Source organism: Sander vitreus, chromosome 6 (genome assembly GCF_031162955.1).
Source record: "Sander vitreus isolate 19-12246 chromosome 6, sanVit1, whole genome shotgun sequence".
Classification (NCBI taxonomy): Eukaryota; Metazoa; Chordata; class Actinopteri; order Perciformes; family Percidae; genus Sander; species Sander vitreus.
Window position 1 is genome coordinate 5698303 of NC_135860.1, and position 23673 is coordinate 5721975.

The 23673-nt window shown below is 41.6% G+C and overlaps 1 protein-coding gene across 2 annotated transcripts in view; it reads left to right on the forward strand.

Moving 5' to 3' along the window:
• Positions 1-417: 417 nt before the first annotated feature.
• Positions 418-23673, forward strand: part of znf385d (zinc finger protein 385D) — a 97823-nt gene continuing 74567 nt past the window's right edge. Inside the window, exons 1-2 of one of the 2 annotated variants that reach the window (XM_078252199.1) lie at positions 420-892; positions 12921-13063. In XM_078252199.1, coding sequence (XP_078108325.1) covers positions 871-892; positions 12921-13063 — 165 coding nt within the window. In that variant the 5' untranslated portion in view covers positions 420-870. Of the gene's footprint in view, positions 893-12920; positions 13064-23673 lie in introns of both variants that reach the window. The other variant, XM_078252200.1, reaches the window with a different exon arrangement.

The following is a 23673-nucleotide window of genomic DNA, read 5'->3' on the forward strand; positions in this document are numbered from 1 at the left end:
GCTGAGTGAAAGGGAGAAAACAATAAGAGACAAACAGAGTAAGTGAGGTAGGGCAGGGAGAGGGAGAAAACCACACTGCAAAGATATTTACTGAGTAGGAAACACAGAGAGAGAGAGAGAGAGAGAGAGAGAGAGAGAGAGAGAGAGAGAAATAAGGAAGAAAGAAAAATAACCAGGGGAGAGCGAGGCAACAGTCGGAATACAGAAAAAAGAAAAAGAAGCAAGCTCGAGATGGAAGCAGGGAAAGGGGAATAAGATCAAACGAGGGAGAGAAAGCGGTGGAAAGCAAGGAGTGAGAGTAAGAAAGAGAGAGGCTTGGTTGACACATAAAACAAAGATGAAACACCTAGAGAGAGAGAGAGAGAGAGAGAGAGAGAGAGAGAGAGAGAGAGAGAGAGAGGCATTTGTGGAGAAGAGGCTGTTGCTGGAAAATGTAGATAGACACCCCGGAGAGAGAAAAGAAAGAAGCGAAGGGATCCAGTGTGTGGAGGGGCCAGAAGGGAGGAGGAGGAGGAGGAGGAAGACAGATGAGGAGGGGGAGCTAAAGAGGAGGGGACGAGACCGGCAAGGGAGGACCAGTACGCGGAGAGAGAGAGAGAGAGAGAGAGAGAGAGAGAGAGAGAGAGAGAGAGAGAGAAAGAGAGAGAGAGAGAGAGGCAGATACGAAGGTCCACAGACAGCAGCGGCGTAAAGAGTGCAGCATGCGGTCTGGCCATTGACGCTGCAGTTGGATTGAACACACATGCACAGACAGACACACACACACCCCTGAGGAGTGTATGAGACATGCCCAGGCTGCTGTCCATGAACAAACACACACTGGCAGGGCACCAGAGAGGAAATACAGCAGACCCCTGAGCCTGAGGAGCTATGGAGAGCAGCATGTTTTTTGGTGAGTTTGTATTTATATGCGCTTACATGCATAATTTCATCCTTGTGTGTCAGATTCTTTCATCTAAATGTGTGTCTTCTTACTTGTTCCGGATACTAAAAGCATGAACAGAAGAAGCGCTGTTTTCCATGAAAGAAAAACGAGTGTGAAGTTACACACCTAGGAGACCTGGATTGTGTGTTTTCTGTGTGTATGTGTGTGTATGTGTGTGTCTGTGTGTCTGTGTTCACTGCATGTGCTTTATCACAGTCAAATGCAGAGTATAAGTGCACGTTTCCCCTCTCCTAAATGTGCTGTAAAAGGGTTCCAGCCTGCCTGGTACTTGTTCTGGAAACTAAAAAAGATGGATAGGAGAGTCAGTTGCTGTTACAGCAGAAAATAAAAAGGTAAAAGAAAGAGAGTGAAGTTGCAGACTGAGGGATCCTAAAACTGTTGAATGAACCTGCTCACCAGGTATGCCCCTTCCTCATGCACATGTTCTGGTTTATTGGACTAAATCCCAGGTGGTTGGGCTGCTGAGAATACAAGCTTTGGATTTCATTCTGGCTGTTTGACCAGCTGACAGTATGTAGAAATTCAAGTAAGATTGGAGATGCACGCGTCGAGAGCCACTTTATATTCTGTGTGGGATATTTAGAGAAATCGAAGGAAGGCCCCTTCCACTAGTTTTTATGGAGGAGACTGGAGGAGGCTTAGGAAGACTTAATCCGCGAGTGGCTCCTCGTCAAGTACTCTTCTCATGGCTGGTTTACAGTCACATAGGAGGAATAATAACACAGGGATCTTGAATTCAGAGGTGGTGATTTGTTAAATGAAAGACTCTTTTTTTAATCCCGAGGATTAAAGCGATCTGAAGTTACAGACCGTGGCTTGTAAGAGCGAGAAGGATTTTCTCTTGTTATGCCATACACAAAGGAGCGGTGGAAGAGTGCTGGGAGCTTATAAATGAATAAGCTGTCAGGTGCAAAGACAGCTTCGGCTGTCTGAGATCCACTGCTGATGTCGGTCAGGTGTGCAGGTTCGGGAAAGCATAGAGGTGATGCAGGTTGGATGGATGGGTTAAGTGAAAGTCGAGACAGAACTTCTCAGGCAGGTGGTTCTGTTGCTGGTGACGCCTGTTTTGTCTGCTTTTTGTGTCAGACAAAATGCCATCTTATCTCCAGCGCTCTGTGTAAAACAAAACAGCAAGAGCAGGAAAGGTCACTGTTTGCGTATACAGGATGTGCATCATTTTAACATTTATGAATTCTGAGTGCACAACTACACGGCAAAGAGAAAAAAAGATGCTATCTCTTAAAAGATTAATGGCTTGTTCAGCAGCAATGCAATGCTGCTATTTAACCAGAACATGTTTTGTGATAAATATCAGGTGATACATTATGAGACTTTTGACCTCTTTGAAACAAGACACCAAAATGGAAAAGAATAAACAGATCGAAGGAAATGTCCCGCTTTCTTTAAAAGCTGTCCATATAGATCCAAAGCAGGCAGTAAGAGAACTGCAACAGAGCAGGCTAATAAGTCCTGAGCGTGTGCTGCAATCATACAAGCTATTATGGTTGTTGAGTCAAAGGCCCAGAGGTTGGCGTTTAGCAGCACGTAAACATCTTTTTGGTTAACCTCAGATTACACAGTGCATGGGAAGTGATTGTTGGATCCGATTCAGAAACAGCTGTGTTTATTAGCGAGCTACACACATGACGGCAGCAAGAGCTACAGTATGTTAATCTGAAGGGGATGAAGGCAGCGTGTGTTATGTAGCTCGAAGCCAAATGCATGCTGTATGCCACACGCTGGTGAGACTATATCATAAGAATACAGAGATTATCCTGTAAAGGTTAATTGGAAAATCAGTGAAAGTGTAGCTTTAAAAAAAAAAAATAAAAAAAAGGAATGCTTTAAATTTCCCCTTTGTGCTCATATTGTTCAATTTAATAGGGGTGAAATGATTTTATCCTCCCTGCTTGAAGGGAAGTACTGATCTCAGAGCATGTTAAAGGCCGCTGAATACGATCAGCACACTCCATGAAAACACAGAGGTGTTAATCACATCTGGGGCGTCATCAGCATACAGATGACTTTCAGTGAAATTCAGATTTATCTAATAATTGGATTTATGTTTGCTAAGAGAAAAGGAAGGTTGTGCAAGAGCAAGCTTTTAATTTTGAGGCTCTCTGGCGGTGTAGACTCTCTGGACAGATCTTATCGGAGGTCCAGGACACTAACAGGAGGCGGACGGTGGAGGAGAGCGGCATAAGATGATTCATTATTAATGCCAGTCGACGTCCTCCAGCCATCATTTTACTCTCCCCCCTCTCTCGACATACTGCCGCAGGAGTAAAAAACGCTTCAGCCCAGATAAGTGAATCTTTCAGGAAGGGCAATGCAGAGGACAGCCAGAGTCTAAAACACGGCATGATACAGTAGCCATACACGTCCTGTCCACGGAGCTGCTCTTAATGTCTCTTATACTGTATATGCTGCATCATTAAACACAGCCTCAAAGAGAATGGATAAACAAAGGCCAGTGGATAAAAACTTTCATCAATTCTGATCTATTTCAAATATTTCCAGAAGTCAGATCTCATCTCAGTTCTACATCATTACACTAATGGGCAAAGCAGGCAAAAAAACATCTCCAAATGCCCCAGGTTCAGTGTGTGTCAACTGGTTTGTGGTAATTTAATTAAATCAAGTTTAGGAATATGCACACCCCAAAGCTTCATATCCACTAACATGATAAGGGCTTCAAATATGTATTCATTAGTTTTGTTTGGCCACTCTGAAAGAAGCTAGAAAACACACAAGTTTAATATATTATGGCCTTATAAATTTGAAATGGATAATGTGTTAGCAAACTGTTTACACATCCAGCGGACATGGAGCAACGTTAGCATGTGGAGTCATTGCAGTCTCTGGTGACATGATGAATGTAGTGCAATTCACTTTACACTTTATTATTCATGCCCTTCAACTTTGACATTTGGTGCGGAGCAGGTGGCATATAATGGGTTTTTAGAGCTTTTTTTCTGAAAACAGCTGTCTGCTGCATCTGGAAATTACGCACAGAGTGAAAACAGTGAAGTTGTGAACTGTAAAACATCCTGCCTGTCTCAATCCTTTAGACTTCATTATTTCAGTAATGTGCTTATACAGTGGGGCAAAAAAGTATTTAGTCAGCCACCAATTGTGCAAGTTCTCCCACTTAAAAAGATGAGAGGGGCCTGTAATTTTCATCATAGTTACAGGAGACAAAATGAGAAAACAAAATCCAGAAAATCACATTGTAGGATTTTTAATGAATTTATTTGCAAATTATGGTGGAAAATAAGTATTTGGTCAATAACAAAAGTTCATCTCAATACTTTGTTATATACCCTTTGTTGGCAATGACAGAGGTCAAACTTTTCAGAAGTCTTCACAAGGTTTTCACACACTGTTGCTGGTATTTTGGCCCATTCCTCCATGCAGATCTCCTCTAGAGCAGTGATGTTTTGGGGCTGTTGCTGGGCAACACAGACTTTCAACTCCCTCCAAAGATTTTCTATGGGGTTGAGATCTGGAGGGTGGCTAGGCCACTCCAGGACCTTGAAATGCTTCTTACGATGCCACTAATTCGTTGCCCGGGCTGTGTGTTTGGGATCATTGTCATGCTGAAAGACCCAGCCACGTTCATCTTCAATGCCCTTGCTGATGGAAGGAGGTTTTCACTCAAAATCTCACGATACATGGCCCCATTCGTTCTTTCCTTTACACGGATCAGTCGTCCTGGTCCCTTTGCAGAAAAACAGCTCTCTGCAGGTCATTCACTAGGTCCCCTCATGTGGTTCTGTGATTTTTGCTCACCGTTCTTGTGATCATTTTGACCCCACGGGGTGAGATCTTGCGTGGCGCCCCGGATCGAGGGAGATTATTGACTTCCATTTTCTTATAATCTTTCCCACAGTTGATTTCTTCACACCAAGCTGCTTACCTATTGCAGATTCAGTCTTCCCAGCCTGGTGCAGGTCTACAATTTTGTTTCTGGTGTCCTTTGACAGCTCTTTGGTCTTGGCCATAGTGGAGTTTGGAGTGTGACTGTTTGAGGTTGTGGACAGCTGTCTTTTATACTGATAACAAGTTCAAACAGGTGCCATTAATACAGGTAACGAGTGGAGGACAGAGGAGCCTCTTAAATAAGAAGTTACAGGTCTGTGAGAGCCAGAAATCTTGCTTGTTTGTAGGTGACCAAATACTTATTTTCCCAAGGAATTTGCAAATAAATTCATTAAAAATCCTACAATGTGATTTTCTGGATTTATTTTCTCATTTTGACTCTCATAGTTGAAGTGTACCTATGATGAAAATTACAGGCCTCTCTCATCTTTTTAAGTGGGAGAACTTGCACAATTGGTGGCTGACTAAATACTTTTTTGCCCCACTGTATGTTGCATATTCTGAAATGAATTTATGCCATTAAATTGTCATGCAGCAAATCAAGTATTCTAGCATATTAGAATACAAAACGCAGAGGAGAGGGGATGTGTGGTGAATAGACACCCAGCAGCTGATTCTTTCTGAGGCCAAGTGCAGTGAAACCAGGCCATAATCACATTCTTTTTATATTTTATTTGAATATCTGGTGTTTATTGGTTTCAGGTTTGTTGTTCCAGAGCTGCAAACAGAAAATAATTCACTCACTGCAATTTTCTGTTTGGCCTAAAATACAACATCCGTGGCTAAAGTTTTACATATACCAACATATTTACAACCCCAAATCTCACATTAAAACATCATGCACTTGCTGCAAGTGGCTGCATGAGAAGCTAATAGTGAGAAGTCTGCACTATGTAAACACATCAGTGCTGGGGGAGATTGTACAGAGGGGGGCATCACTGACATACAGTATATAACCAGGCTTTTCATTCAAATTCTGTTCTATTTGTTATGTATGCTGCCTGACTCCCAGGCTGCTCAGAGAGACTTCTTGTAGTTATTTTAATGACTGTCACCTGCTGACCTTTTAGCGTGGAGTGACTCTCCTGAGCGACTCTCCATGTGAAGTAGATGGCAGTCTCTGCTGGAGAGACTTTAGCCCACCTGGGCCATGGACTCTGCTAGTCAAATTTAGAAGCCGTTCACAGAACTCAAATATTAACATTCTTGAAGTCAAATATTGACACTTCTAACAAAGTGATAATTACGGATGCCAGCATCTCTGCCAGAGCCTGCTGTAACAGGCTTTTTCTGTCTTAGTGCCGGAGCATCTTAAAGTCAGTGTGGCGCTCGGAGGTCGGGGTTATAGCTCAGATTAGCAGCCGGGGATCGTTTCCCTGCACTGCCTTATGTTTTGCACCTTTGCTGGTGGTGACAGATGATCAGGCTTAAGAGAGTTGAAACAATATCTGCTGCTGCAGGCTGGAATGTGCCTTTATGTTTGGGCATGTTCGCTGGACTGTGATTTTTACACATTACATTTCACAACTGGAGACAAAAGAAAATTTGTTTGCCCCATTATACTGTACATAACCCTTGTGTTTTCTTTCTGTCGACCATGAACTTGTCCTTCCAAGAATTCTTTTTTTGCAGATGCTTTTGACACTTTTTTCAAAACGATTTGGTCACTTATATGCACCACTAACACCAACTTGTGTTGTTTTAATAATACATTTTCCACTTATTCTTGGAACATTGGTCAACAAACCTCATTTATGTGAAATTGTTCAGAAGATCAGAGGATGTTGAGTGGATCACGGATGGGTATATGTCAAAGTTTAGTCAGGATACTGTTTTGAAACCATTTAAAAAAAAAAGTTTTTCAAATACTATAAAATTCATAGATTTTAGAGAACGTTGTGGGGAACCATCAATGTTATTTTGGGGCAATTTGGTTGAAAGAAATATTTCTGATACAAAAAACTTTGAAAACGGGTCAAATATGACCCGAGGACAACACAAGGGTTAAACAGGGTGAGGTTTAGGAAGGTATGTGAGGTTAGAAGAGGTTAACAGTAGATAATGTGTCTGGTGAGGGAAAGTAAGTTAATTTACTCCAACACACCAACTTTCCTTTTCCTCTACTTTTCTACACAACTACAGTATACTTCTGCTTCACCCCTTTTGAATACTTTTTACTCCACTATACTAGATTGACATCTGTAGTTACTAGTTCCTTCACAAAATTAAGTCATGCTAGCGGCATGAATGTTGGTCTGTCTTTGGTTTCTTTGGTGCACAAAAGTGATGCCTGCAGGTAAAAATGTAGAACAACAAGTTATGAAAAGTTGTCGTTTGACCAGTCAGGCCTTTATTTTTATTTTTTTTAAGATAATTTTTTGGGGCTTTTTTCATGGCCTTTATTTGACAGGACAGCTAAAGACAGGAAAGGTGAGAGGGAGCAGGGGTGGGGCTAGAAGGGGGGCACGGGGGGCACCACCCCCCCACCTGAACTATGATTTGCCCCCCCCCCCCTTTTCTATGCTGTACAAAAATGGCCCCCAACTGACTGATTATTGATCTCCCCTGTGCCACCCAACTTAAAAAATCCTGGAATTGCCCCTGAGATAGAGGGGGAACGACATGCAGCAAAGGGTCGCGGGTTGGACTCAAACCCGGGCCCAGTGCTAAGGACTGAGCATTAGTAAATGGGCGCATGCTCAACCAGGTGAAGCACCAGTGCGCCCCAGTCAGGGATTTTTTCAAAGACTTTTCGGTCCACTACTTTGGTCCCGACGGAAATAGCTCAACAACTATTATTGATGCCTTTTCATCAACATTTTGAATGTGTTTAATACTGTGGTTAATGACCAAATACCTGCAAAACTAATCACATTCCCATCAACCTTAGCTGTACAGTATGTTTAGTGCTAATATGGCTTTCTCACAGCAGAGCACTGAAGCTGCTGAATGCTAACAGGCCTTTTTCACAGAAGACAATTTTGACTTGTCATGGTAGGAAAAGCACAGATGTTGCTAATAACACTAACGATGGCTCTGTTCAATAGTGTTCAAGTGTTCAAGGGAGAGTGAGCCATCATGCTCGATACCAGGAACCTGAAATCAAAGCAGCTAAATGGATTCAGCCATCATTCATTTCATTATTTACACCTGTGCTTTTCCTACTGTGGCAAGTCAAAATGTCTCCCGAAAAAAAGGCAGATTAGCATTCAGCAGTGTCAGTGCTCCAGCAGTGTCAGTGCTCCATCTACACATGATGCGTTCAGGCACAGTAATGAGTGTAGGTTACTCGTTTTTTGGCAGCACTCAGAGCCCCACACACAATCACTGTAGTTACAAACGTAAAATGAAAGAAAAGCGTAAAAATACACCTTAGTTTACATGCTCATAGCCCGAGTGAACTGCGAGCCTTTACGGAGACTGTGTAGCAGCTGGAAGAAACGTATCTGTTCCTAGCTGTAGACTCTTGAATAAAATCTGATGCATTGTTGTAGATTAAACTACACACAATACGAAAAGTAGTTATGAACACAATAGTAGTAGTTCCAATAATGGAACATACAAGTACGTACCTGTGTCCTTTTACAGAAGTACCATTTTTTAATGCAGGACTTATACCTGTAATGGAATGTTTTTAGATTGTATTGCTATTTTGACTTAAGTAAATGATCTGAATACTCTTCCCCCCCCCCCCCAGTAAAAAAGACTTTATTATTAAACTAATCACTTCTGTGTGATGTAAAAGAGTAAATAAACTCACAGGCTTCAGCCGTGCTGACACGTCAGATTTCATCTCCTGTCACTCAGCAAACCAAACACAACCCTATCAAACAAATTCACATTTCAGTTTGTCACTCTTCATCTTCGCTGCAGAGTAATCTCACACATCAGCCCTGGTGTGTTTGAACGGCCTGTTTTGACTGTCGGAGCTGTGAGTGGTGGATTTGGCCGGGTGCTAGGTGAGGCGTGCCTGCGGGCTGACGTCAGGCCCGGCATGTCGAGCGATGGCATGGTTGGATGATTCCTGCAGAAGGACATGCTTTGCTGAAGTTGGGACAAAGACGTGCCTCCACATGAGAGGCGGCATGTGTTCTTTTTCCAACAGATGGCAGCGCTCCGGCGACTGGAGGGAAAAGAGAGTGAGAGAAGGGGGGACAGTCTGTGGTTTTCTCTTCTCGTCTTTATGACTTTTGCTTTTTATTTACCCCTTACCACTGCCTGGGGACCGAAACGTGGCAAACCTTGTTTTTATTTGTCTCTAGAGGGCGGTTTGATACTGTATCTGCCAGCGCTTTAGAGCCATGCTGGCCCAGAGTTCCACTGCTGTTAAGTGTGCAGCGATAAAAAGAAATCATCCCTCTGGTTCTCATTACAGCTTTGCGAAATGGCTTCTTTAATTCCTAATGTTTTGGAGGGCTGTGACCGTTTTCCCTGCTTTTAATTTTTTTGATGTTTTGATCCCGTAGTGTTGAAATCAGCCCTGTGCTGTTTCCAATTGGTGGTTTCTAAAGCGCTATGCTGGCGTGGTGCTCTCACATGACAATAAAAGTGAAGTATTTACTTTTGTTTTTCCTAGAGATGTGTGGGCCAGGCCTCTCTTGCCATTGACTCATCGCATGTGCCTGTTGCAGTCATTCCACAGCAGCTATTTGTGGGGACAATTTCAGAATAAGAACATCTGTTTCGGAGAGCTAAACATCATCGCAGCATCACGCAGTGGTCATCTGGTGTACAACTTATTTCTTTATTTAGGTTTGATTGTGATTGGAAGAAGAAACTGAATTCAGAGTCTGCAGCCAATTTATCACTGAGCCAATTCACTGTAATGGAGACCATTCTCTTAACAATGATGGTGATTGAAGTGTTGAAATACTTGTCTAGTACAAGTGGCATCCTCAGAATGTACAAATGCTCAATAACAAGTAATAGTTCTTCAATCAAAACATATTAGTATGAGTAAATAGAGTGAATAAGCACACATTAGTGTGTACGTATGCATCAAGAGTAGAGGTACTCATTGTGAAGAATGGACCCTGCCGTTATCTGAGTCTTAATATACCTGGTACATGTTGCATTGATAATGGAAACTGGAGATATTAAAGTGCTTATATTATGCTCATTTTCAGGTTCATAATCGTATTTAGAGGTCGCACCAGAATAGGTACTATTTTCAAAAAACACCATATTTGTGTTGTACTGCACATTTCTGCAGCTCCTCTTTTCACCCTGTGTGTTGAGCTCTCTGTTTTAGCTACAGAGTGAGGCATCTCACTTCTGTTCCATCTTTATTGGGAGTCGCACATGTGCAGTAGCTAAGTAAGTACTGCTAGCTTGTCAGTTGCAGAGTATGAGGGTCTGCCACGCTAGCAGCTAGGCAAGCAACATTACAATTAAAATATATAATATATTATTGCGATTTTAAACATATTGCAATATTCTGCGATATATTGCAATTGATTACCTTTTTTCCAACTTCAAATTTTTCCCAATTTCAAATGATGTCCCCAAAAGGAAACTTTGTCAACATCTGTTTTATCTAAAAAGATACAGTTCATTTCGTTTGTTCACCTCACTTAAATTTTATTGCTGCAAAATGGGATTGTCAAGCAGACAAACTGACCAACACATATGTAATAAAAGATCGATACTTGGCGTCTGTGTATCGATACAGTATTGCCATGGAAAATATTGCGATACTATGCTGTATCGATTTTTTTCCCCCACCCCTATGACATGGTGCTCTTTGGATGCTTTTATATAGGCCTCAGTGGTCCCCTAATACTGTATCTGAAGTCTCTTTCCCGAAATTCAGCCTTGGTGCAGAATTACAGCCACTAAAGCCAGTCCCACAGTTATCTTTACTTAGGATGTGCCATTTCTGTGTCTGTAGCTATTGAGGAGGAGAGGGGGGGGCAAGGTGGAGGGTGTGGCCTTGACCAACTGTCACTTTGCTCGTTTGAAAGCCATGATGTCTCTCTCTCATGGGTGGGCCAAATTCTCTGGGCGGGCAAAGCAGAGAAAGGGGAGGTAACCTTTCCCCTTATGACGTCATAAATGGAAGATTCTAGATCGGCCCATCTGAGCTTTCATTTTCTCAAAGGCAGAGCAGGATACCCAGGGCTCGGTTTACACCTATCGCCATTTCTAGCCACTGGGGGACCATAGGCAGGCTGGGGGAATGCATATTAATGTTAAAAAAACCTCAAAGTGAAATTTTCATGCCATGGGACCTTTAAAACCATCCATCCACATTGCAGATTTTGGGGATTTCCACGCTGTCAGATGAGCTACAACCCACTAGAAGATTAGAACATTGTTTTTACTCCTGGCCTTAATTTCAATGAACTCTGTATGCACTGGAACTAATGAAAGGAATGATGCTTTGGTGGCCTTGTTGGCGCAAGTGCTAAATACTTAAAGTGGCTATATGTAACTTTCAGTTTGTGTTGATTGTAGCGGCTGCTTTGGACAAAAGCGGTAGTGTTTTTACCACACCTGCTGTCGTAAAGCTCTTTTCTATACGGTGCTGTATTGACCACTGTATTCCCGTTGCGGTAGCGTTACAGGGAGGTCATATAGTTGCGATGGATGTTTTGCAGATTCTGAAAATCATTCATTTACAATAAGAGAATAAGTTACAGAAGCATTGTTGCATTTCAAGTGCATACGGTAACTTAGCCTACTTTGGATGACTCGTGAGATAAACCAGGTATCACTGTCACTGTGTTACTTAGATTAATATAGCACATTTCATGAAACCCGCGGACGCTTTACACAAGTAACGTTACAGGGGGGACAAGGGAAAAGAAAATAGTAAGCCAACACAAACACGGAGTAAAGGGGAAACCTCCGCGCTAAATGGAAGGGGGACGTAATTATATATATCGGCTACTGACGTACAACCACATCGCGCATTGTAATGTTATTTTATGAATGAAATAGACATATTACATATGGAGGAAATATTTATTCATAATTCAAATTGAAAGTCCAAAGAGAAAACAAAGCGAGATCAAATATATTGTGAATAAGTTAATTTAGTGGTGAAATAACGGACGAAAATTGTCGGACTTGCGACCCTCCAGTCTAACGTGACAAGCCAGCTAGTTGCAGCCGGCATTGCCTACTCGCCGGCCGGCCAATGAAGCTCAGAGACTCCGCTGTCTCCGCTGGAAGTCTCTCAACCCTCCCACCAGCCGTTAGGCCACGCCTCCTCATTTGAATTGACAAGTGTCACTTCAAAATGAAAAGCCTTAATGTTAAATAGAAATAGCAATGATGAATCTTAAAATGTCAAAAGGCAATTACCAAATGTAAAATTCAAAAGATAAAACTTCAAATTGAAAATTGAAAATTATTCATAATTTTTTTCTACTGGAGATTTTAATTTAAGTATTTCTATTTAAACTTTTCCATTTCACATTTTGAGTTTCATATTTGATGTTTCTGTCATTCAATAAAATATTTCAAAGATTTCAGTTTAAGCATTTATATTTAAGCTTTGCATTTTAAATTGGACTTTTTACATTGAGCACTTTACATTTTCAAATTATCATTTTACATTTCAACTTTGCTTTTTCAGTTTTCTTTTATTTTTTTATTTAATTATGGCATGATTTTTCCTAGTAGAGTAGTAAAATAATAATATTTTTAATTTGATCTCGCTTCGTATTCTCTTTGGACTTTCAATTTGAATTATGAATAAATATTTCCTCCATAATTACATACCTGAGGGCCAATTCGGGGTCGGGTTTGAATCATTTACAATCCCCTAATTGTCTCCATCTGTTGATAGCCCTACAGAAGTTGACTCACATTATCGCCCGTTGTCTTTCACTTTCCCTTTTTAGCTTTTAGTTAGTCTTCGTTTAATTTCCTTCTTCCCTGTGATGGCCCTAGAGTATCAGCCATAACTACAATAACAATAGCTTCTAAAATAACATAAAAAAACTATTAGGCCTAAATAAAGAAATCTCCTGCTTCCTTTTCCAAACACACACTGAAGGTTCACTTGGATAGAGATGGAGGGTGAGGCAGCTGTCCCAGTTGCCGTCTGCAGTTCAACATGCTGCCTTTGCTCTGCCTCCTACAGGTAACACATGTCAAAATGGCCTCATGCCCACCCTGGTGCGCCCCACCCTGCCTTCTATCCAGACCTCACTGGGCATGAAGCAGTTTCTCCCCTTTCCATTGGATACGGCCACAGCGATGAGCCTCTTCCCAGGATTCAACACGGTGAGTCTCATCTTTATCTTGTGTGGCTTTCAGATGCTGTTTGATCTTCGCTGAGGTAATTCTGATGTTTTGAGTAGGAGATATGACTGATTGATTCTGTTGCCTAGGATTCCACATCTATTTCTAATCTCTACGTATGCCTAAAATGTTCATATTTAGTCACACATCTTTCTTCAAAGCTGTGATCACTGACTCAGAGCTGCAAACGATACGTAGATTTTAGCTTTGAAGCAGCCAGGTCCGACGTTCCTCAACCTTGTTTGGTCAAGTCCAGGCATCTGTCTTTTATTTATTTATAAAATGCTCTATGCCATAGTTATCCATGAAATATCTCATTGAACTTATGCTTTTAAATCGTAAAGGAATGTTTAATGGTGCTGACACTCCACTTAAGAGGAGTTGGGAGAAAAAGGTTTTGTTATGCAAACATTTATTCAATGTGTTGAAGTCTCTGATCATTTTAGTGTATTTCTATTCTTGAAAGCATGTCATTTATCTTTTAGTAATGCAACAAAGGAGAGAAGCATTCATGGAAACGGTGCAATTATTCTGATAGTGCACTTACTCTCCAGACAGTTTGCATACTCAACTCTATCTTAGTGATTTATTGACAGCTCTGCCTTTAGGCTCTATGGGATCTATAGGAATTTGGCTGCCGCTTACAACTCATCTCCTTGTTATCATTGACATCTGTTTTTGTTTTAATCTCCCAACACAGAGACATGGTTTAACATAGAAAATGTTGAAAGCCAGTTGGCATTCTAGTTATCCAAAACATGACAAAACATTTATTTTAAATGGCCGATCGGTGCCGGTACTTCGAATGTCTCTTTGAAAAACCTCAATCTCACAGTTAAAGCTAAGAATGGCTTTTAGTGCATCTTTTGTGAGAAATTCTGAGAGCAATCGATGTTTGGAAAACATGCTCCATGATGCACTAATGTCAGTTTGGAATACAATAGTATTAATGGATGTCACCTCCTCCTCAGATTGCAATATGTTGTGCAGATGGTGCACAACATTTGCAGGAAGCAAAAGTTTAACTGCAGAAATGTTGCAAAGCAGTGCAAATAATTAAATTTTACTGGTCTGTACTTTCTGAAATATTAATAATCTTCAAGAAGTTTTCTGGGAGTATGATCAAATTTGGTGCTAATTATTGGGAAATTATAGAGAGGGTGTTCAACACTTTAACTCTCACTTAATTAGCTGAACGTGCAAACATTTACTTTACGTTTTAATTCAGCTTTTCTTTCAATGACATTCCTACTTCTCCACAATTAGTACCAAATTACGTTATTTAACGGAAACCTTGAATTTTATTAGGAAGGTTTTGTGTGCAGTTTTTACATTGAATAAAGCTCAGCTGTTCGTTCCTTCTCAGGTCTGTTGTTGAAAAGAAACACCAATCTTCATTGTGTTTTCTTCGTGTTTACATATTTTTCTGATGCCTGTCACATCCTTCCATCATTGTCGTTGCTGGACATACTCGCAACAACTCTCCAAAGAGTTAAGGGGCCTTTGGGGGGACCGTTTGGTATTTATGGAATGGACCACCGGAGGAAAATAGGGGAGGGTCATGTCTTTTTATTCTTTGCTGAGGGGAGGGTCATCCAACATTTTTCAGTCCAGAGGGGGGGGGTCACCCAACTTTTGTATTCATGAAACAGCAACATTTCAAAGTGGCTTGTTTGGTGCATATTTTTCCATGTAGCTCTTAGTCTCGGCCCTCCTTCGCTACCAGATGGGTCTGAGCCATGAGTTTGCTGTGGGGCAGGGGGAGCTGCCCCCTGGTGGCTGAAACGGATAATTGCATTGTTTAAAAAATGAGTGGAATAATTACGTCTGACATGATCAGATATTTTATAAATATCTTAAATAACACAAAACAACTAAATGGTGGTAGGTAATACATCTGATTTCATATACTGCTTTAGTAAAAAAAAGTATTTCCTGGCTGACGATGGCAGTAGCAGGACATAAAAAACGAAAATGACTGTTGCTAGTCTGGACATCTTACTGTGCCAAGGTTGCAATAAAGGTTTCCTAAATGCCACATTTGATGTCAGCTTACTAATTGATTGCGGGTTTTGTGTAGATTTGGACTTTTATACGTCTATTCCACTTTGTTTAAACGGCGAAGTGGATGAAGCCTAGTGACGAGTCCATAGCAACCAGTTTGTGTGTTGAATGTTACCCAGAGTGCCTTGCTGAATGGTCTCAATATTTTATTGTTTTATTTCAAGTGAATACTAGTTTACTAGAGGAGTAACTTAGTATTTGAAGTAATGCAGTAATGCAGGAAGTGTGCATTTAGTTTCCATGCTTATTATGTTTCCACAACAATGTTAGTGAGTAAATCTACTGAAATGGCCACCACATCATAACAGAGGAGTGTGATGTGTAAGATGAGAATGTAGAGGTTTAGTCGCGTATGTCATGGCTGTTAAAAAACAATGGGAATCTGTAAATTTGCCAAGCGCAAACCGGTCATGCCTTTTTTCCAAATTGTTTTGGAGGGTCATAGAAATTTTTTTACTGGCAAGGGGAGGGTCATGTCTTTTTTGGCTGAAGGTCCCAAAACTCCTCCGGTGGCCCCTTAAATAAATAACGAACAGTCCCTTATCTTGCTCCCGGCGCAGCGCAAAGCCCAACGCAAGTGTCTTTGCTAGTTTAAGACTGACGCAGTTGTCACTTTATCGTCCAGCACCCACGTCGTTTAAATAGCAAATGCACCTGCGCCCATCTTTGCGCCCATGGGCGTGCTGGTCTTACTTTGAGGTGTGTTCAGGTGCATTCTTGGCACATTACTATCTTGAGGCAGCGGGAAGTGATTGTGCCATTGACCAACAAAAACCTGGTCTAAAGTCAATAACGCTGCATTTCATTGTTATTTTAACAGCAAATTAGTAAAATGCGCCTAGGCTCGTGCACAGCGTGCGCACACTATGCTTGTTACACACACACACACACACACACACACACACACACACAGGGAAGTGCAGCAGCACACAAACATGCAAAAGATTACAAATAAAAATATCACGGTGCAAATCCACCATCATAATAGCAATACGCCAAAGTACAAGTACGCCTGGCTTTTAAAGGGAGTGGGAGGTGACACTCTGATTGGTTTATTGCATGTTACGCCCAAAACAAACCTATGAATTAATGAAGACACTAAGTACAACCGTTTTGAACCATGCGCCCGGCGCACGGACCCTTTTTTCCGCCGTCAAACTAGCAAAAGTGGATTTGGACATGCCCTAAACGCACCTGCGCCATGCCCTTCTCGCCGTGCGCTTAGATCATTAAAATAGGGCCCAAGGACATTACCAGAAAAAAACCCAGAAAGTCTCAGTATCGTGATACTGTCCCTGGTCTTACTTGGTATCAGATCGAATGTTGTCGGTGGTGATGGCGCAGTGGATATGACACATGACTTGTGGGAGATCTAGGTTCAATTCCCACTGTGATACATCAACCAATGTGTCCCTGAGCAAGACACTTAACCCATAGTTGCTCCAGAGGCGTGTGGCCTCTGAGATATACAGTATAGCAATTGTAAGTTGATTTTGATAAAAGCATCAGCTAAATGACATGTAAAATGTAATTGTCAAATCTGGTAAAAATGTACGTATTTTAAGGGTTCCGGGCATAGGCGCACAAAAATGGCACGCTAGCGCCCCCTACAAAACTTACAAAAATTGAGCCCCTGCAGTACGTTTAACGTAGACTAACGGAACTTGGGACACATATGAAGCATGTCAAGACATACAAAAAACGTCATTGGAGCCATACCCTAAACCCAACAGGAAGTCCGCCATTTTTAATTGCAAGTTCGAAATTAGTGCAATTTTGGCCATTTCCACAAATTTGGTCTGTGACATCTTAAGATGTTAAAGATGAAAAGTTATTAAAAGAAAAAGTTTTTGTCATAGGGCATGGCCGTGGCAGGGCGGCCATTTTGTGCGTCTCGCCATTGAAACAGGAAGTGGGTGTAATTGGCTCGAAACTTTTCATGATTCATAAGACTCTAACTCTGAGGACATTTACTGGATAAAATTTACTCAAAGTCATAGCACCCCCTAGTGGCAAAAGGAAGTAGACCCAAAACTATACGTGCTATACTAAACTACTTTGAGAGATTTCATCCGATCAACTTCAAATTTGGTCTGTGTCATCTAAAGACCTCATCGATGAAAAGTTATTAAAAGCAAAACTTTTCGTCCAACGGTGTGGGAGTGGCGTGACGGCCATTTTGAGCATTTATCGATGAACAAAGAAGTTGTTGTAACTTGAGTGTACGTTGTCGTATCTGCCCGAAATTTCTCACGATTGACAAGGGTCCATGCCTGAGGACATCTATAGGCCAAAATTGACTTTTGGTCATAGCGCCCCCCCGCTGGCAACAGTAAATCCGCCTTATATGACAAACATCATCCGATTTACATGAAACTTATAATGTGTGGTCTACATATGATACTGAGCTGCCCCCTATACTTTAACCTTCATTGGTGATGGTTTGGCCCGCCCCCTATGCTTATGCCACGCCCCCTTTCATAACTGGTGACCCATTTAAGGTAGAGTCTTGTGTGAGGTGTCATTGAACTCAGCAGAGACTTCCTTTTTAATTGGTGATAGTTTGCCCCGCCCCATATGCTTAAGCCACGCCCCATTTAATGACTAATGACCCGTTTCTTGTACATTGTGTGAGAGATCATTGAACTCTTCAGAGAGTTCTGTTTTCATTGGTCATGGTTTGGCCCGCCCCCTATGCTTTAGCCACGCCCCCTTTCACAGCTAATGAACTGTATGACGAGTCTTGTTGAACTCAGCAGGGAGTTCCCTTTTCATTGGTGACGATTTGCGGTGTCTGAGTGCCGCGCAAATGCACAGTCGCAAGGAGCGGCGTCCGCAAGTAACCCTGACGTGCGCAGAGGAGCAAGGGCCCGTCCAACGCTGCTTGCAGCTTTAATTAGTTGTTGCTTTTCAACAATTGATAGAGGAATTGAAAAAAACTATTTGCAGATTAGTCGATTTTGAAAATAATCGCAGCCCTAAACACAATAATGATCCTCTCCTGTTCTATGCTGTGATTGGTTTTAGCTGTTTAAATATTATTATATTATAGGTATACTATTTATCTGTTGTAATGTTGATGTGGAAGTATCTATTAAAATTTGAAATTATTCCCTTAGAGATCATTGTTTTTTAAACAGGGGCGTCACATTTCAGAGACAAACTCTTTTTTCAGGATCTAGAACCGGTGTGAACAGCTTTCTGAAATGCATGTGACTACACACACCTTATTGAATTTGTGATTGGTGAGGCGCTACCTTCTAAATGGAGCACTCACCCGATGTGCACTTAGTGTACCAGGACTCATGTGTACACTCGTATGGATCTATTGATTCTCTTTTTGAAAGTAGAAAGTAATGAGGAAACGTGGAGTCGCGCAGCTCGAATCAGCGAGGTCATCAAAAAAAATACGATGACTCCTGGGAAAAAAAGACAAACCCTGACAGATATAAGTCAAAAGGAATTACAAAGATAGCTCAATTTTAACACTGCTGGAAAGAGAGGTTGACATATGGAGCACAGCTGGATAAGAGTGAGAAAACACACACACACACACACACACACACACACACACACACACACGAAAGACACAAAAAAAGAAAAGTGGGGACATTATGGAGAAAAGCTCAGATAACCCATGGGAAGACAGATTGTTGCATGAGAAAGTTCAGGAATACTGCTGAAAATACTCTTTTCTCGCCCTGTCTAATCTGTATTTAACAGACTTGTCTGCAGATAATGAGTAATACACTGGGAAACATCCGAGTGTTGGAAAGCTGATACTAGATTAACGCAAAGTAATCACCTCTCGCTCTCGGTCGCACAGACACACATCATTCTGGCCCTTTCAACCCTTCACTTTTCTTTCTCAGCCTCTTTCTGTTTCCCTTTTTGTCCCTTTCCTAATCACCAGCACAGTTGTAAAAGCAGGAGTTGATACCAGACGCTTTCTAAAAAGGAGTTCATACACAAGTTACTGTTCTACATTATGTTGCTGTGCTGCCCCCTTTTTTCAGCGCTTTCATCACCAGTGTAAGTTTGGTTTCAAGGGTGCAACAAAGGAGCCTGTTTGCCAGCTTGTAGGTCTGATCAGGTTTCTTTATGTGTCACACAGTTGGTGGCTTCCTGGGTGGGAAAAGATGTTTTACAAATCTTATAAACGGAGAGCTGAAATGTCAAATCATTGCCACAGAGGAAAACTCTTGGATTCAAATGGTTGCTTGAGTGAAAGTAAACAAAAAACTGGCAGCAAATTGTACTTAAAGGGACAGCTAAATGGACAGACCACAAATCAAAAATACATATTTTTCCTCCTACCTGTAGTGCTATTCATCAATCTTGTTTTGGTGCAAGTTGTCCAGTGTTGGAGATATCGGCCGTAGAGATGTCTGCCTTCCCTCCAATATAATGACTAGATGGCACTCAGGTTGTGGTGCACAAAACGCCAAAAAATACATTTAAAAAAACTCTACAGCAATGTCTATTTTCAAAAGTCATGACCTGGTCACTCAAGATAACCCACAGACCTGGTTGTGACAAGTTTCATGTAGGAACTATTTTCTTTTTAGTGAACTACACCCGCCAACACCGAAGGAAGCGAACTCATGGACGAGAGGCTTGTGCTAGTGAGAGCACAAGATGTAAACATTAATGGCGTCCTCCCCAGCTGAGCTGTAAGGCTAGCTCAGGTGAGCTAGCATTTTTGGTTACAAACTAGTCTACAGTCAGGTCCATAAATATTGGGACATCGACACAATTCTAATCTTTTTCTCTATACACCACCACAATGGAGTTTAACTGAAATGAACAAGATGTGCTTTAACTGCAGACTTTCAGCTTTAATTTGAGGGTATTTACATCCAAATCAGGTGAACGGTGTAGGAATTACAACAGTTTGTATATGTGCCTCCCACTTTCTAAGGGACCAAAAGTAATGGGACAATTGGCTGCTCAGCTGTTCCATGGCCAGGTGTGTGTTATTCCGTCATTATCCCATTTACAAGGAGCAGATAAAAGGTCCAGAGTTCATTTCAAGTGTGCTATTTGCATTTGGAATCTGTTGCTGTCAACTCTCAATATGAGATCTAAAGAGCTGTCACTATCAGTGAAGCAAGCCATCATTAGGCTGAAAAATCGAAACAAACCCATCAGAGAGATAGCAAAAACATTAGGTGTGGCCAAATCAAGTGTTTGGAACATTCTTAAAAAGAAAGAACGCACCGGTGAGCTCAGCAACACCAAAAGACCCGGAAGACCACGGAAAACAACTGTGGTGGATGACCGAAGAATACTTTCCCTGGTGAAGAAAACACCCTTCACAACAGTTGGCCAGATCAAGAACACTCTCCAGGAGGTAGGTGTATGTGTGTCAAAGTCAACAATCAAGAGAAGACTTCACCAGAGTGAATACAGAGGGTTCACTACAAGATGTAAACCATTGGTGAGCCTCAAAAACAGGAAGGCCAGATTAGAGTTTGCCAAACAACATCTAAAAAAGCCTTTACATTTCTGGAACAACATCCTATGGACAGATGAGACAAAGATCAACGTGTACCAGAGTGATGGGAAGAGAAGAGTATGGAGAAGGAAAGGAACTGCTCATGATCCAAAGCATACCACCTCATCAGTGAAGTATGGTGGTGGTAGTGTCATGGCGTGGGCATGTATGGCTGCCAATGGAACTGGTTCTCTTGTATTTATGTGATGTGACTGCTGACAAAAGCAGCAGGATGAATTGCTGATGAAAGTGTTTCGGGCAATATTATCTGCTCATATTCAGCCAAATGCTTCAGAACTCATTGGACGGCGCTTCACAGTGCAGATGCACAATGACCCGAAGCATACTGCGAAAGCAACCAAAGAGTTTTTTAAGGGAAAGAAGTGGAATGTTACGCAATGGCCAAGTCAATCACCTGACCTGAATCCGATTGAGCATGCATTTCACTTGCTGAAGACAAAACTGAAGGGAAAATGCCCCAAGAACAAGCAGGAACTGAAGACAGTTGCAGTAGAAGCCTGGCAGAGCATCACCAGGGATGAAACCCAGCGTCTGGTGATGTCTATGCGTTCCAGACTTCAGGCTGTAATTGAATGCAAAGGATTTGCAACCAAGTATTAAACAGTGAAAGTTTGATTTATGATTGTTAATCTGTCCCATTACTTTTGGTCCCTTAAAAAGTGGGAGGCACATATACAAACTGTTGTAATTCCTACACCGTTCACCTGATTTGGATGTAAATACCCTCAAATTAAAGCTGAAAGTCTGCAGTTAAAGCACATCTTGTTCATTTCATTTCAACTCCATTGTGGTGATGTATAGAGCCAAAAAGATTAGAATTGTGTCGATGTCCCAATATTTATGGACCTGACTGTATATGGACGATGTTTCATTTCTAGGATTGTTCAGGTGCCGCCGGATGTCCCTAATTTTTGGCCGGATGTCAGTCACCTTTTGCTTTCTTTGTGTTGGCATTCTAAACACCGGTGGATTTATGAGGACTATGGTTAACTGCTCCTCAGATCTCTGCAGGGACAGACAACTCCAGACAGCTAGCTAGACTATCTGTCCAATCTGAGTTTTACTGTTGCACGACTAAAACAACTTTTGAACGTACATGCTATTTTGCAGCAGTGCCGAGGCTCCGTCCAGCCTGTTCTCATTAACCATTCGTTCAAAAAGTAACAAAAAGTTAAGCACTGTAATTCGTAAGCATTCCACGTATTTTTTGCTGTATTCACTACGTTGACGGCCACTGTATTAGAAGCTTGCCGCGTAGGGAGGAGGTCGGGGTGGATGGGTGGGCTTTAACATACAGGACTTTCAAGCCAGGGAGCGGAGTTTGCTTCCCGGGGAAAACTAAACGATCTTTTCCCTAATCTTAACTGGTCGTTTTGGTACCTAATCTTAACTTTGTCACGGCAACACGGTCATATTTTGTGGACTAAACGACCGGCAGCTCGCGGTGCTTTGTACCCGGCTCAATGTCACCTATTTTCGGGTAACTGAACCACCAACTACCGCTGATACAACGGAGGTCTGTAGCCGGCATCACAAAGCTCTGTAGCGGCTTAAACAACTAGCAACTGCCGCTCGGCGTCATGGAGCTCGTAGCCAACAGGCGTCACGTGACCACCCGCTGTCACGTGACCAGCCAGCGGTCTCCTAATTTTGTAGGATATCATAGGTTTTGGTGTGCATACATTTTCATACGATATCATACGGACATGTTCATGAGAATGCGTTGCTCCATCCGGTGCTTGGCGCCGCCCAAGACGATTGTGATTGGTTTAAAGAAATGCCAATAAACCAGAGCACGTTTTTCTCCCATCCCAGAATACTGTGTGGACTAGCCAGACCCTCCTCCGCAGCGCTGTGAAGGAAAGTCTGGCGAGACTACCTATAAACTGATTTCCACAATCTAGCAATGTCAGAGCACGAGGAACTTCCGCACGGTGATACAGTTGGCGGGTGTAGTTTGGCACAAAGAAAATAGTTACTACATGAAACTCACAACCAGGTCTGTGAATTATCTGTATGATGTTTTTTTGATTTCAATGTGAACTGCCCGTTTAAAGTAACTGAAGTAACAGTACTCTCCATGAAGAAAGTGAAAACCTTCAATCTCGCTTATAGATTATCTGAAGAAGGTAAGAAATGAGGACAAATGGAAGAAAAGGCACGAAGAAAAGGAATAAGAGAAAAAGGCAATAAGGATCAAATGAAGGTAGGAGGAAATGGAAATGGAAAAAAAGAACAAACGGCAAGAAAGAAGAAAAAAGGATAAAAAAAACAAATGGGACAATAATATTTTATGGGTTTATTTCATGTTCTATATGGAGTAAAAAGCTGAATATTTCCCTCTGAAATGTAACAGTTTAAGTATCAAGTTGTGCAAATGAAAATAATAAACTATGCTCTTTACTAATCTATGCAAATATCTTTCTTAACTTTAATTAAAAAAGTTGCTTTCCGCCTCCACATATGGGCAATATGGCTTCAGTCAGGCAGTTTATTAGAAGATGCGGATCTCTGATCATAATTGTGTGCAGAAACCCAACAGCTGTTTAATTGAGTGCAGCAGATTTTGTGATTTACAGACCAAGCTAGTTTCCATCTGAACTCCCACTGACAGCACACTCTTTATATCTGCTTGAGATGAGGTCAGATTTGCTTACGTGCCTCCGGGGCTCCATAAACATTTACACTTCCTTATTTAAAAAAAACAAAAACACACACATCAAATAATCTCATAGATGATGACAGTTCTTCCACTAAAGCGCTAAGAACACACTTCATCCTAGAAACACTCACATTATTGGATGTATTTTTCCATACGCGGTACGAAAAATAAAGAGAATAGCGAAAGCGTGTGCGTGCCCACACCTGCATGAAATGGGACTATTATCAAAGTCTCTTGTTGAGCTTTTGTGCAATCTTGTTCTGGGCTGAGTGACTGTGACACAATCAGGAAGTCTTTTGCCAGAGGGAAAGAAAAGAAGTTTTGTTATCCCCCAACATTTTTTTTTTC